The sequence below is a fragment of the Megalops cyprinoides genome, chromosome 7 (genome assembly GCF_013368585.1).
Source record: "Megalops cyprinoides isolate fMegCyp1 chromosome 7, fMegCyp1.pri, whole genome shotgun sequence".
NCBI lineage: Eukaryota > Metazoa > Chordata > Actinopteri > Elopiformes > Megalopidae > Megalops > Megalops cyprinoides.
In genome coordinates, this window is record NC_050589.1 from 2,406,705 (window position 1) to 2,421,058 (window position 14,354).

The 14,354-nt window shown below is 49.3% G+C and overlaps 1 protein-coding gene across 5 annotated transcripts in view; it reads right to left on the reverse strand.

Annotated features, from left to right (window-relative positions):
- Positions 1 to 14,354, reverse strand: part of kcnab2b (potassium voltage-gated channel, shaker-related subfamily, beta member 2 b) — a 114,463-nt gene that overhangs the window by 41,056 nt on the left and 59,053 nt on the right. Inside the window, exon 1 of one of the 5 annotated variants that reach the window (XM_036532560.1) lies at positions 2,586 to 3,504. The exons of the other annotated variants lie outside the window; for them this stretch is intronic. Within the exon in view, the coding sequence (XP_036388453.1) occupies positions 2,586 to 2,794 (209 nt within the window). The 5' untranslated portion in view covers positions 2,795 to 3,504. Of the gene's footprint in view, positions 1 to 2,585; positions 3,505 to 14,354 lie in introns of those variants that run through there. 5 annotated transcript variants of the gene reach the window in all.

Consider the following 14,354-nt stretch of genomic DNA (forward strand, 5'->3'; position numbering starts at 1 on the left):
ACCACATTTAGCAGAGGTAAAACCCTCGTTTTACTCAGCAAGATGTAATTGCTGGATTTAATTTTCAGTAAATCTTACTGAATAAAGTTAACATGCAACCAAACATACATCCAGATTTTCTTTTTTTCCATAAATGCTGCTTGGGGCTTGCTTTGTATGTTGTTGTTATGGTGTTTTGGTATGCAAGGGTGGGTATTTCAAAAGAGATAAATACTTTAACATCTATGTATGTGTGACATACACCAATTTCCCTGTTTATAAATAGTCTATATGCACAGATCATGTATAGAATAAGGTTCATAACTGTCCACAAATGAATGGCATTGTTAGTATATTTTGTGATTTTAAGATGATATTGAGCATTACTGAACAGATGAACAGATTAAGGAATCAATCAACAAACCATAAGGCAGCAATACAGTCAGTGTGCAGTGTGCAGTAATCACAGAATCTGAAATATCAGTACTAGTTTTCCCCACAATCTTACAGTGCCTGCATTTGGGAAAACAAATTTTATGCATTTTTTCACGTATAACTAAAACACATTCTGTTCCATCCTTCTTGATTACATAAGCCAGCCCCAACGAGCCAAAAAAGAGCTTGTCGAATTTTGATCCACAGCAACACAGCAAGGTCCAATATTATGTAATATTTTCTGTATTAAGAAGAAACAGGATCTGCAGTCACTGTTCACACTAAAAAATATGGATCTTTTAGAGCAAAGGAACAGAGAGAGTGTGCTAAATATATCGGATTGTGCTGTTAATAGCATCTGATACCAGCATTTTCCCTTCTATGGTCAGTTATGTTTTCTGTTGCAACCCCCACCCCCTTCTTTTGGCAAACCATCATCTCCAGGAAAAGGCACTGATATCAATCTAAAGAGAGGCAATCTCTGACTCAATCACTCCCCTTCGCGCAGTGCGCAGACTTTGTTACACAGAGGCCAATTAAGAGGTAAAGCAGTAGTAACAGGCAGGGTGTGGAGCTGCGGGCGTTAGCACCACGCAGCTCTGATTTTCACGGTTAAGCAGGTGTTGAGTTTCACGTTAGGCCGAGAGGCAGGTGGAGGACTCAGCTTATCATCCTACATAGTTCTAAAGCGCTGTGATGTGCCATTACGGAAATTACAGGGGTGGAAGAACACCACGCAGGAAAGAGTAGCTTTACACTGGAAATGCACACCGGAGCAACCGGCACGTCAATCATGGAGGATGGTGTGATGGAAATATGCAATGGCACAAACTAACGTGAATCCCTAAGAGAGGGAGAGAGAGGGGGGGGGAGAGAGAGAGAGAGAGAGAGAGAGAGAGAGAGAGAGAGAGAGAGAGAGAGAGAGAGAGAGAGGGAGAGAGAGGGAGAGAGGGAGGGTGAGAGAGAGAGAGAGAGAGAGAGAGAGGGAGAGAGGGCGAGAGGGAGGGAGAGGGGGAGAGAGGGAGAGAGAGGGGGAGAGAGAGAGAGGGAGAGAGGGAGAGAGGGAAGGAGAGAGAGGGAGAGAGGGAGAGAGAGGGGGAGAGAGAGATAGAGAGAGGTAGAGATGGAGAGAGGGAGAGAGAGAGAGAGGGAGATTCTATCATTTAAGCAACACTTTAAAGCTCAAAGCCAGGGAGGCTTAAAGACGGCTCGCCCTGGGCTGTCTGTCTTGAGTCTGAGATGGGTTTTATTCTCAGGCAGAGGGAAGGAGAATTATTAGGTCTATCCATGAAGAATTTCAAAGTGGAAACGTGGTTATAATGTTTCAGTTCCAAACCACTATCCCGCAACTCACACACCGATTACGAGACGTGCGGGGGATTCTCACGTTCTGAAGATTTACGACTCACTTTTAAGTTCATGTGTTCAGCTTAACAACGTTCTCAGGTCATTGTTTTACATGGTAAACTGTCAAGTGGTTTAGTCTGTCAATAGCAGCATTGCAACAGAGTTAAATAGTGATTTCTGTTTCTTTGAATACAAATTATTCATTGCATCCATACTACATAAAAATATGTAGCATGTGTATGTATTTATATATTAAAACACAACATTTATCATTTATTTTTTAAATACAAACATCCTGTACTATGGTGATGGATGAGGAGTTAACGCCCAGAGCACTTTTTTCCGAGATGAAAAGGCAACACAGACACACAATGAGTTATTGATTTTCATCCTATTACAGACATGCACACAGAGTATGTATCTGCAGTGAAAAAATGATATGAAAATACAAAGGAGTAAAAGCAGTCTGGGCTTAATTACACCGAAGAGCATCTTTCTCTGCTACCTTTCATCTGCTACGGAGATCATAATGAGCTGCTCATCGAACATGATCATCACCCTTTTAAATAAATGAGGGGCCCAGCACTGGAGAGGAATACATTACTGTGCCATGTTACCACACCTGATCTGCTCAACTATTATAAATGTGCTTCTAAGAAGAAACCCCGAATCAAATATCGCACAGTAACACCACACATCAAGGCATGAGAAGAGTGAACTTCTGAAACATTGTTTGAATTGTTTCCACACTACCACCTGCTTCTTGCATAAGCTGTGTTACCCCTCAGACAGGGAGTTGGTGGCGAGACAAGCCTTTCTCCTACCTATACTTCATGCCTGTCCTTACGCTCTGGTCGCTGGAGGAGGGCGCGTTCTGCACGGAGAGCTGGCCCAGGCTGCGGGCCACCATGGCCACGGCGCGGAACTTGCTCCGCGTGCCCATGCTGGGGCTGTTGGCATTCTGGCGGTTGAGCCGGTCCTCCGTGCTGCGGCTCACGGCCCGGTGGTCCGTGCAGACGAAGGACACCTGCATCCCAGCCTGCGGCGCCGCCGGGCGGCCTCACGCACCACGCAGACGGCGAAACGAAGTCCCGGCCCCGGGAGCGGAGAGGGGCGCAGGGAGCGCGGGGGAGCGGGGGCAGAGCCCACGGAGCGCAGCCAAACGTAACTTAAAAAGAAAACGAGCCCCACGCTAACGAGTCACTGCCTCTCCTCTGGCGTCTCCAGCGTGGCGCGGTCTCTGTGGCGGTCAGGCGGTGAGCGGAGCATTCCCAGGTTAAACGCGCTGCACGCGGGGTCACAGACAGACGGAGGGGTGTTCAGAGCGCAGCGCGTGAGCGGCACTGAGAAAGCGTGGAGGGAGCGGAGCCTGTCCCGACCCACCGGGCACAGAGCGTCTGTGCTGCTAAAGACTGCGCTGTGAGCAGGACCCTGTGCCCCAGAGCAGAAACGGCAAAGTCCCTCTCCCTTCACACAGGGAAACCCAGCTCTGACTCTCGTCTTCTCCTCCACTGATCCTCTTCTCTCTCTCTCTTCTCCTGTTTCTCTGTGCCTCAGCGTCTCTCTTCCACCGTCTGACAGGCGGGGATTTAAGCTCCTGAGGGTTCCCCGCTCTCCGGCACAGTGCTGGAGTTCAGCGCTCAGCGCGGTCGCGCTGCACCGCACACATGGATATAGGGAGACAGAGAGAGAGAGAGAGAGACAGCTCTTCCAGTGCTGCTGCACCTCTGTCTGTGATTGGAGCTCAGGTTTTCCTTTACCGCACACCTAAGTCAATCTGCGCATTGATCAGATCCCTCCCCCCAGACTGGACTTACACGTCCATGCCTCTGACAGCAGATAGAGGCAGCGTGTGAGAGAGTGAGGCGAGGAGAGGAGAGCGACGGCGTGAGAGGGAGTCAGAGAGAGAGGGGGGGGGGACGGGGGAGGGAGGGAGAGCATAGCGAGATAAAGAGAGGCTTTCAGTTGTGTCCACAGCTGCTGTCACCAGAGACGCCTGTGTATTTCTGAGAGAGTTCACCTTGCGCTCTGTAATCCAGCATTCCTCTGTCAATTAGACAATCAGTGAGCTAAAGCAGATACAGTTTTCTCCTCCTGATTACAAGAGCTGAATCAAATGGCTTTTGGGGGGGGCGAGGGGGGCGGGGGGGTAAACAGAGATAGGCGACACAAAGCAGCGCAATTAGGGGTAAGTGCTGCCTCCTGTCCGTCTCCATGGCGAGCTGGCACATGCAGCCTGTCATGTGACCTGACCCGCCGTGATATTTGTCACAAGCGAAGAGTGACACAGGCCGTGAGTGATTCAGCCTTCCTGTTCTGAAGTCACTTCTTCGACAGCCTCATCACCATGCCTTAAATCACAATCCCGCTGCATCATACAGTCAGATAAACAGGGTCTCCTTAGGCCACACCGCTTCATGGAAATAAAATACACAAAGCAACAATGAACCATGGCACTGATTTCATTCCATAAGCCCACAAAAAAAACAAAAGAATTAATGCTGTAATTACTGCATTTGTTTAAAATACCTCACATTGCGCTGTGTTTTAAAATGCAAATGCAAAATCAAATATTTACATTCCAGTAAGAACAAATTCCTGGCTGCAACATTGGGGCATGAGCTTTGGACAGGACATTAAAACCAAAACCCTCACTGCAGTCATTAACGATCCCTCTGCCTCGCTTGTAAGCTGCTTTGGATAAAAGTGTCCGTCAAATGAATAAATGTAAATGTAAATGGATCCCATAACACTTACTGTAAAGAGTAAGGCCCAGTTTCCCAGTGGCCAAATTCCCAGCTTAGCTTTTTCATGCGATGTCCACCCTATTTACCACTGATGCGACTATGTGTCACCACCTCCCTGCTGGCGTCTCCAGTGCGTTAAGGTCTCTGAGGAAAAGTCCCCACCACTCCCTCTCCGCTGAGGTGTACGGAGCAACCAAAATGGCTGTCCTGCATCACCTTTTGGGGGCTGTGTGCCAGTTATTTAGGGGGCTGAGGTAATGTGTAGCTGATGATACTCTCTACAACCCTTCTGAATTGTGTGCGATTTCCATAAATCATTAAACTGTCAGGTGAGATTCTTATCTCCTGACAGAATGACAATGAGGGGACAATTACAGTAGGGTGCTCACAGTATGCACCTCCAGTGCTTGGGCTCTTGAGGCATATATCCACCTATAGTCTACTTGTTCTTAAGTGGAAAAAGTGTCTTAAAAAACTCATTAGCAGTAGAAAGAGAGAAGGTAAACAGTAGGCAGCTGGATAAGGACAACATGGCAAGTTTGCATGCGTCTCACAGTGAGGTCAGTAAAGGATCCATCCGGCTGCATTCATTTTTCTTAATGAACCTCATCTGTCTGTCTACTGAGGATGAGCTGAAATGTGCAGAAAGACATTTTCTTATCATTCCCTCTGAGGAGAAACCGCAGGACCCAGACAAAGTGCAATGAAGCATCAGCTAAATGTAGTCATGTGAAGTTCTCCTGCAGCAAAACTAATCTGAGGAGGATTTCAGCTCATAATGGGTATGCTTCAGCCTCTGAGCACCCCCACACCTAACACCCCCCCGCCCCCGGGTAAATCTCTTCAGAACATCCCCACCCCCTCACTCTTATGGTTATGGTGTGTCTTCCTGTGGGCCCTGTGTGCAATAGCCTCACTGCTGGCCAGCTGGGTCAGTGTGTCCATCGCCTTCCTCTCCCTCACTCCGTGAGACACGATCTGGAATGAGAAACTCCAATGACCCGACGCCAGCTACACCGCGATGCCTGGTGAGCCACCCGCCGCCCACGCCGATCGCACCCGCTGCCACCTCGGGGCGCGGAGTCACGTGGAAAAAGTCCTTGCCCGTGTTCCGTGCGTGTGCCAGTCCTGCGTGTCTCTCAGTCACAGTTTCTCACAGGGTTTTTTTTTTCCCCGGAAAACCGGGATTATTCAAATGCGGGACGGCCTAGCGAGATGAAAGGGGACCGAGCCAGAGTGGGGAGAGGAGCTTAGCTCTGTGGCACTGACAGAATGGCACATGTATACACTCCAGGCTTGAGAGGCAGGACAGGAGACGCACGCCACATCCACATGCTCTGAACATGACACTCAACACACTACGCTCCAGGCTGCCTGGAGGCACGACACACTACCATACTATGACAGCCTTTCAAAGTGATGGGACAGACCCCCTCCAAGGTTACTCATGTTGCCTGTGGGCAGGTAAGCCACGCACTGCAGGTAAGCTGAGGTGATAGTCATGTCACCCACGGCACCTCTGATTACTGTTGGATCGGATGACACTAAGAAATGCGTTACATACGTAAATTTCATGTGCCAGAATGTCTTGCATTATTTTACCACAGCCAGTGAAGAGCTTTCTCTGAATGTTTGCTTTAGAAGGGTATGAACTATGAGTCATTTCTTCTAGCGACACTTGAAAGTAAAGATAAAAAGTGAAGTCAGAGGAGTATCCAAACTGCCAGATGGCTTCCACCTGCCACAATTACTGAGGCTTTGTTAGAATGATCAGGTGGCTACAGCACTTAAAACGCCACAGTGCTCCAAAATATTTCATGAATGGAAAAAGACTCTTGGCAAAAGTGAAATAATTTATGTATCAAGTTACAGACGGTTATCAGCTGTGCAAAAACACTTTGCAAGGTCTTTATTCATTAGTGGGACATGATCTGGAAAGGAAGCGGGCCACAGTGCTGGCTGGCTGAGGGATTTCCTGCTCTCCTGGACGGTCTCCTGCTCTCCTGGACAACGCGCACACACAGAGCCGCGCTCTCTGCGTGACAGGATGCGGTCTCAGCGCGAGGTGTGTGCAGGCAGAGACCTGCAGCTTAGCTGGATCTGAGCGCTCCGGAGCGTTTCCATCCCCCTGCAGCCAGCGCTGCCTACAGACACGAAGCCTTCATCGCGAGGAATCAAAGGCACGCCACATTCCGGGTCACAACATACAAAAAGCCATTATGCAAATGATGGCTGATTATGCTAAACCAAGCCGTCACACTCATGTTGAGAGACGGGGAACGTTTTTTTTTAAACATGAATTCATTATATGTTGCTGATTTATTAAGACATCCCTAAAATCCTTGCTGTAGCATTTTTTTTTCCACAGACAGTGCAGGCACGGGCAGATAACATATCGATATGAAAGAGGCCCAGAGACCTCATAAGCAAAACCCTGTCAATAGGATTACTGTGTGTTATTTTCTCCTTAAGTGTATCTTCTCCTTGCAGCTCGGGTGCTGATGACTCACGCGAGCAGAACATGTGTGTTTGTGTGCAGTGTGTGTGAGCAGCCCAGGAACAGAAACACAAATGGCAGTTCCAAACTGAGGACAGTCTCCACAGAGCTGAGGGTGAGAGAGAGAGCAGAGGGAGGCCAATCTCACCCATTCCCACGGGCAAACATTCACAGCAGCACAGTTTACATACGTGTTTGTGTGTGCGGGTGTGCACGTGACAGCGTGTGCATATGTGTCACGTTTTTATTGAACACTTGCTTTTTCTCTTTCCTATTTATATTGTCTTGTTTTATTCTGAAATAAGGAGAGCAGGTCTTCTAAGTTCATCAGCTAAAATGTTTTGGAAGCACCGGATAATGCCTGTAATGCTAAAAGCCAGAATCCTTATGTGTGTGTGTGTTTGTGTGTGTGTATGACAGAGAGAGAGAGAGAGAGAGAGAGAGAGCGGAAGGGGTTTAGTAGTAGCACACAGGTCACACGCGAACTCTTGTCAGGAACCTCCATGACAGCCATCATAAAGTCATTAAAATGCTTATTTGGAGTAAAAGCATAGCAGAAGTCATTTCATTACCGAGACCAAGCAGAGAGACAGCTCAGTCTTATCCTGACCTACAAACGCTAAATCTGACAGGTTTCTCAGCTCTACAGATGTGGCCCTGAGAATGGGAATTAAAGCAAAGTGATTGGCTGAGCTGCACAGTGAAATACCCAGCTGTATGAAGGGATAATGTGTCAAAGGCAACGATGCACGCCACCCTGGATAAGGCCGTGTGTCAAGCAGTCAGATATTATCGACAAACAAAACCTCTAGACAGAGGGTCCACTGACGTCTTTTGGTTCTTACCGCATTAACTGATTTGAGCTAAATGCTAATGTCTACCTGCAAATGAAGCTCAGGCACTGTAATGATGTGTGTGAGATTTTATCTCCCTTCTCCTTCTCTTACCCTTTCAGCTTTTCTTGAAATAAAGAGAAAGCGACCCTCGCTCATCTCGGGAGACATCCCGCACAATGACCAGTGAAATCAATGGCAAAGTAATAATTCAGTCTCAGACCACACAAAGCTGTGCTGGCCCAGCATGCTGTGTCAGCTGCGATAATTACACAGCGGCGGCAGGGCCCTGGGTCTTTCCCCAGCGTTAATCACCGCGATTGCTCGCTCTGTTTCCCTGCCCGTTCTTCACACGCTTCCCCCGGGTTTAATCTGCCAGGCTCTCTCCGTCCTTTGATTGACAGTCTCATTCGGACTCATCTCTGATTGAATAAGCCACTGAAATCCCCTTCAAACACCAGATCGTGTCCTCCGATACCTGGCTGCGCCGCACCGGGCCCCGCCGGACCCCCTGAGGAACGGGGAAAGGACCGGGTATTTCCCTCTTTCACAGGACACATGCACGCATCCAGAGCTGGGCAAAAGACAGAGACCCTCATAACACAGGAGCACCTGCACATGGTAGCACTCACAAATACCTCTGTTGCATGCTGAAACCCGTTTTGACCTATACTGCGTTTTATAGGATGCTTTGTGATGCTGCTGAACAACAGTGTACAGATACCACTCTGTGTCCACTTTCACTAATTCAGGGGGGGAAAAGAAAATCTACTGCCCAAAGAGTCAGGATATGACCAACTAATGCTGCCAAGCGAAAGCGTCTAGAACAGGTGTTGCAGTGCTTTATTCATGATTTATCTGTCAAAGCCCTTTAAGAGAATCACTTATGAAACATTACATATTGCTCTTTAAAATACAAACAGCAAACAAGCAAGTAAAACATAATCTATAGCACACAGCAACCTAAAACTACCCAATCTTTTCCAATGTCAAATACAAATTGATGAATGTAACAATTCAGTATTGTTACATTACAAATACAGTATAAATCCTATTTTTGCAGAGATAACATAGAAACAACACACACACACACACTCACTCTCACACACACGCACACACATATATACACACACACGCGTGCACGCGCTCACACACACACACACACACACACACACACACACACACACACCACACACACACTTTCCATTTCCCTCTGCATCATGTTTCGGTGCTTCTCCCTGCCTGCTGTGCTCCGCTGCCAAGCTGACACAGTGCAGCCTGTGATGCCAATCGGAACACGCGCTCCACAGCTCCACAGCTCCACAGCTCCACAGCTCCACAGCTGAGCGGTTTAGCAGGAGACTCCCTGCCTGTCTGTCACACACTCAACATTCAGGGTCAGCACCTGCGCACCTGCACACACACACACACACACACAAACACACAAACACACAAGCGCACACGAGCACGCACAGAACCCTCTCTGTTTAAAGTAGGCAGTTTGGGGCACATCCTGCCAGCGGTTTGTAAGATTAATCATGCTAATGCTAACCCGCGCAACAGCAGCTAATCCGCTGAATTAATTATGAGCGACTGCGCACCAGAGCGGGAAAGCCTCCGACCCAAGATGGAGAGCAGGAAACCTGATCCGCTGACAGCGGGGACTCCAAGCACTTCTTCTCCCTCGCTGTTTACCATAAGCGTATCTCTGTTTTCCCCTCTCCCTCTCCCTCTCCCTCTCCCTCTCCCTCTCTCTCTCCCTCTCTCTCTCCCTCTCTCTCTCCCTCTCTCATGCCCAGATGCCTGTGCTGTACAGTGTAACACGCTTCAGGGAGATCAGAGAAATTAATGAAATCACACACACACACATTCAAACACTCCCTCTCTCAAACACACACGTACACAAACAAACACACACGAGTGCACACAAATTCCTAATTTCTGCCCCCTAGAAGTCTGAGGACCTGCGAGAGGCCCAGGCTCAGCCAAGCTCACCAGCCGAAGGGAAAATTCCCGCAGGGCAATGCAAGAGTTTCATGTGTGGTCATGCGCGACTGCTTCCAGCACAACGGTCTGTAACGAGTCAGAGGTCAAGTCATACACATGGAAACTTCAGCAGTGACAGATCTGACTGCAGTGATGATAATCTCTGCAGTCACTCTCTCTGTCTTCTGACAGTAAACATCTGTTTCAGGAAAGCTGTAATCATCCACATCACCTGTGGTTGCATTTCTACTCCTACCTCAGCAATAATCGCCATCAGGGATTTACGCTTACGACTCACGGTGAATCAGTCTTATAACAAGACACAACATCTGCTCACCAGGAGAAAGATGCTTTTTAATGGTTGAGTGATTGGCTCCAATCACAGTTCTGGCGAGTTGTTTATGGGAGACAGCAAAAGGGTTTGCACCTGAAGCTTTGCCAGCGAGTCTCTCGAGCCTGAAAAGGTTAGCGGTACGCTTCACGTGGGGATTACACTTCTGAAGCCTGCTGTCAATTGTGATATTAAAGAGTCTTAAAATAATTCACTCTTTTAAGCAGGGCCTCGATTCCCCTGAAATGTCAGAGAGCCTGTGTGTGTCAGTGTGTGTGTGTGTGTGTGTGTGTGTGTGTGTGTGTGTGTGGGGGGGGGGGGGGGGGGCATGTCAGGGGGGCCCGTGTCAGGGGGGCCCGTGTCAGGGGGGCCCGTCGATACTGTATTAATTAGAGCCCTTTAAATAATCCTGGCATGCGGCGCGGGATAAGTGGCAGTCCTTTATGTGTGCCATGTGACGTGCGTTACCCCTCTCTGAATGCCATCGCGGCAGGAAGCGTGGCGGCGGCGGCTAACGGGGGCGAGGGGAAGGAGGCCGGGGGAGCGGCGGCTAACGAGGGCGAGGGGAAGGAGGCCGGGGGAGCGGCGGCTCGGGCGGGAGGGTCAAAATCCCTTTTTTTTTTTTTTTTTACCCCTGAGGGGTCAAAAATCAAGTGGTCAAAATCGTTTCACCGTTTCTGTGGTTGTCCGTGAATGTGTGGGCTTGCAGCTCGCTTCTGGGATGTCACATATAGTACCATTAAAAATAAATGTAATAAAATAAAAGACCTTGCTTTCTTGGCCGTACACACCTCCAACAACTGTGTTCAATAAGGCAGCTGTGGCAGTGTAATGCCTTGGTAGAGGGTTTAAGATGCCATCATTACAGAGCATTAGGCCGGTGTGTGTGCGTGCGCGTGTGTGTGTGTTTGCCAGTGCTCTCCCCCAGGTGAAGCAGGTACAGAAAGGACAGCTGTGGTGTGATGAGATTGACCTGATACAGTCCACATCACAGCAGGTCCAGGGTCTCCAACCACACTACTGCATCATAACACTCAGTGCCTTTCGGTAAAGAGTAGGGCTACACACCAACGCTCCGGCTTCAAGGCAACGCTGAACACTGGCTCCTCTTTCATGCTACGATGGTGCTCTTATCGTGATGAAAATTGAAAACCTACATAAGATCACCTTTCAACAGCTGCATGGAAGGGAGAAAAAAACAGACGCTGTGTTGTCAATTGAACACTGTGCCTGATTGGTGATGGGCCGTTTCCCTCATGAAAACTGTCATGTCACATCAGTGTCACCTCAGAGGGCCACATCAGTAGGCATAGGAATTTAAGCAGGGTGGCTGTTGAAGCGATTTAGACAAAAATCCAATAAGGCCACCTCCAGTTTTGAAAATACTCCTGGTCAGAGGCCAAACACATAGGCCTGCATGTTTCAGCATGTACGAGCTACAGCGCCTGATCAAAATCTGTATGAAAATGTAAGGCAATGTAGCCACTGCATGTAAGATACTGTGCAAAAAAAAAAAAAAAAAAATGAAATGCACCTCTTCACACCTCACCTTGGTTCCCAGAACCTGGACACATCCTATGCCTACCATAGCACCAGGTACCTAACCACCCCAAAGCCTGAGTGAAATCAGATAAGCAACTGGCTAATTTTGCTCTCGTAGATCAATGTGGGGCACGACAGGTAGATCAGTGCAATGTGAGTTAATGTTGCTGTTATGCATCATTACCTGATAGACGCTATATAATCAGTGTCATATGGACACTACATAATTAGGTAATGCCGTTCTTATACATCACTGCTCCTGCGATACAGGTATGCACTCTGTGTATCCTTCCATGTTGACATAATTGGCTTTAATAAGTGAGCCTGTCAAATGATAATGATTATGATAATCAGTCTTATAACATAACAGTGATGGCAGACTCGACACCCCCCGCGCTGACAGTTCTTCCCCTACGTCTTGAAGGGAAAATTCTATCACTAGAACTCCTTAGCTTAACAGTCACTTTTCTAAAAGACCAGAATAAAAAATAAATCTATACACCTACATCTAGATCCTAATTATGCTTCACAGGGGAATGAAAGTGTGTGAGTGGGGTAAGCAGCGCAGCGTGAGGAGACAATCGCACAGGGCCGGAGCTCCTCTCCCGCTTGACCTCCGGAGACAGGCTGCAGATGTATGGATCTCTCAGCAGGACGGATCATGTAACGAAGGTGATTAAATTTAGCGGCACAGGATGCTCCTGACAGCAGCGCTCTGAGGGGGGGGAGAACAGCTCAGGCGGGGGCCTAACGGGGCCCTCCTATAGGGCCGGCTGCTGTGTCCGCAGCAGAGCTCTTCCACACCAGCGCACACGTCCGCACGCGCGGGCAGAGAGGAGACGCCGCTCACACAAACAGCCCCTCCGTCTCGCGGGAAAGGGAAGGCTAAGGAAACAATGCCGGTCGTGCCCCGTCACGCCAGCCCGCCTGTCCTCTGACCCGCCCCCTCTCACCCTGCGTAACTCCGCCTCCACCTCCATCCAGCCAGACCATCCAGCGCTGCTCCACAGCCCTGAGCTCCAGGGGCAGAAATCACTCTCTTCCCTGTCTGGCGAACACGCAGTCCTTTAAATTGAATCCGCACCGAAATGAAAGCGCTGATGCCTCGGCGGGTGGGGGGAGGGGGGAGGAACGGGCTGGATGGGGGCGGCGGTGCGTGAATGAAGAGGAACATTCCCTCTCGCATGTGAACCGAGGAGGTCTCACCGCTTAACACCCAGACGCTGGCGCTTTCCGCCCGATCTGACAGAACCCACGGCGGCAAAAGGAAAAAGCGGAGATTGGGACGTAAATAGAACCGTCACACAGGCATTCTGAGGGTCACTCTTCACACACACTCACACCGGCCCACACGCACGCGCATGTTTACGGCCGCTGGCGGTCAGCTCTCCGCTCCTTCGCTGCCGGACGCTCTCCCTCGTGTCCGCACGCTGGAGTCCTCGTGTGGGGTGACCCCACTAACCCCCCTGTCACTCGCTGTCCGGACACCAAGGGCCCCTCTGCAACAGCTCGTTTGGGGCACCTCGTTAAAGTACATGTGACACAAGACCGCCCGGCGCGCCGGCTCATGAAGCCACAGGGAGGATTGAATGACAAAGTGAGCTATACTGTTACTGGCCCATGACAGCACATCATCGTCCTTCACCTTGTACACAATCCTCACTGCGTCTTCCGGACGACATTAAGCTCGGTATGCCAACGGCCCTTTCCTCGTTCTTACTGAGCTCCCTGAAAGGTTAAGGAAGACAGTGAACAGCAAAGTGTGGAAACCACTGCAGGGAAAGGCCAGGAAAGCTCACCAGGGGCTGCATTTTTAGCCGTGGATCAATACTGCGGAAGACCGAGGATGAGTAGTCTGAGGAGGTAGTCTTGCATGCAGGGTTTGTGAGATATAAAGGCAACTGTGGGTGCATCACATTGCTCACTTTTTAAGCAATGTTATGTAAGGCCATTGAACGGGCTCCTGCCAGATTTAATCCAAAATGCAGTCCCCCGAGGGAGATCCACCATTAATGAGAACAAGAGAGAGAACAGAGTGAAAAAACAAGACCTTTAACTGAGGAGCAACTAGAGCAGAAAGTCAGGCAGCATTATTAGGTCTGCCAATGCAGTCCACTACTGAAGGGGGCAGCGAAAGGGAGAGGGGGAGAGAGACATAGAGGGAGGGATGGAAAGAGGGACAGAGAGGAAGAGGGAGAGAGAGGGAGGGAGACAGAGAGAGGAAGAGAGAGAGATATAGGGAAGGAGAGGGATAGAGGGAAAGAGAGAGACAGAGAGGGAGCAGAGGGAAAGTGATAGAGAGAGAGAGAAAAAGAGAGAGAGAGAGAGTAGGGCAGCAAGAAAATAGGCAAAAAGGCAGAAGAAAGAGTCAGTAGTAAGTGGCGAGTGGTTGGGGGGTGGGGGAGTGACAGAGAATGAGGGAGGGAGAGAGCCCCCCATTTTAAAAGCCTGAAATCAAATACACACATTATTGTTGCTACACATTAGCTTCACCGCAACTGAGGAAAAACACCTCTGCAGACGCTGAACTGTCCCTGAGCGGTGCTGACTCCAGCAGGACTGCAAGGACCTTGTACTGCTTTTGTTTGAGGTGAGAACAGCGTTGGCCTCCTGGTCCCCCTGACCTCCGCAGTGACCCGCCCCCCCTAACACCTGAC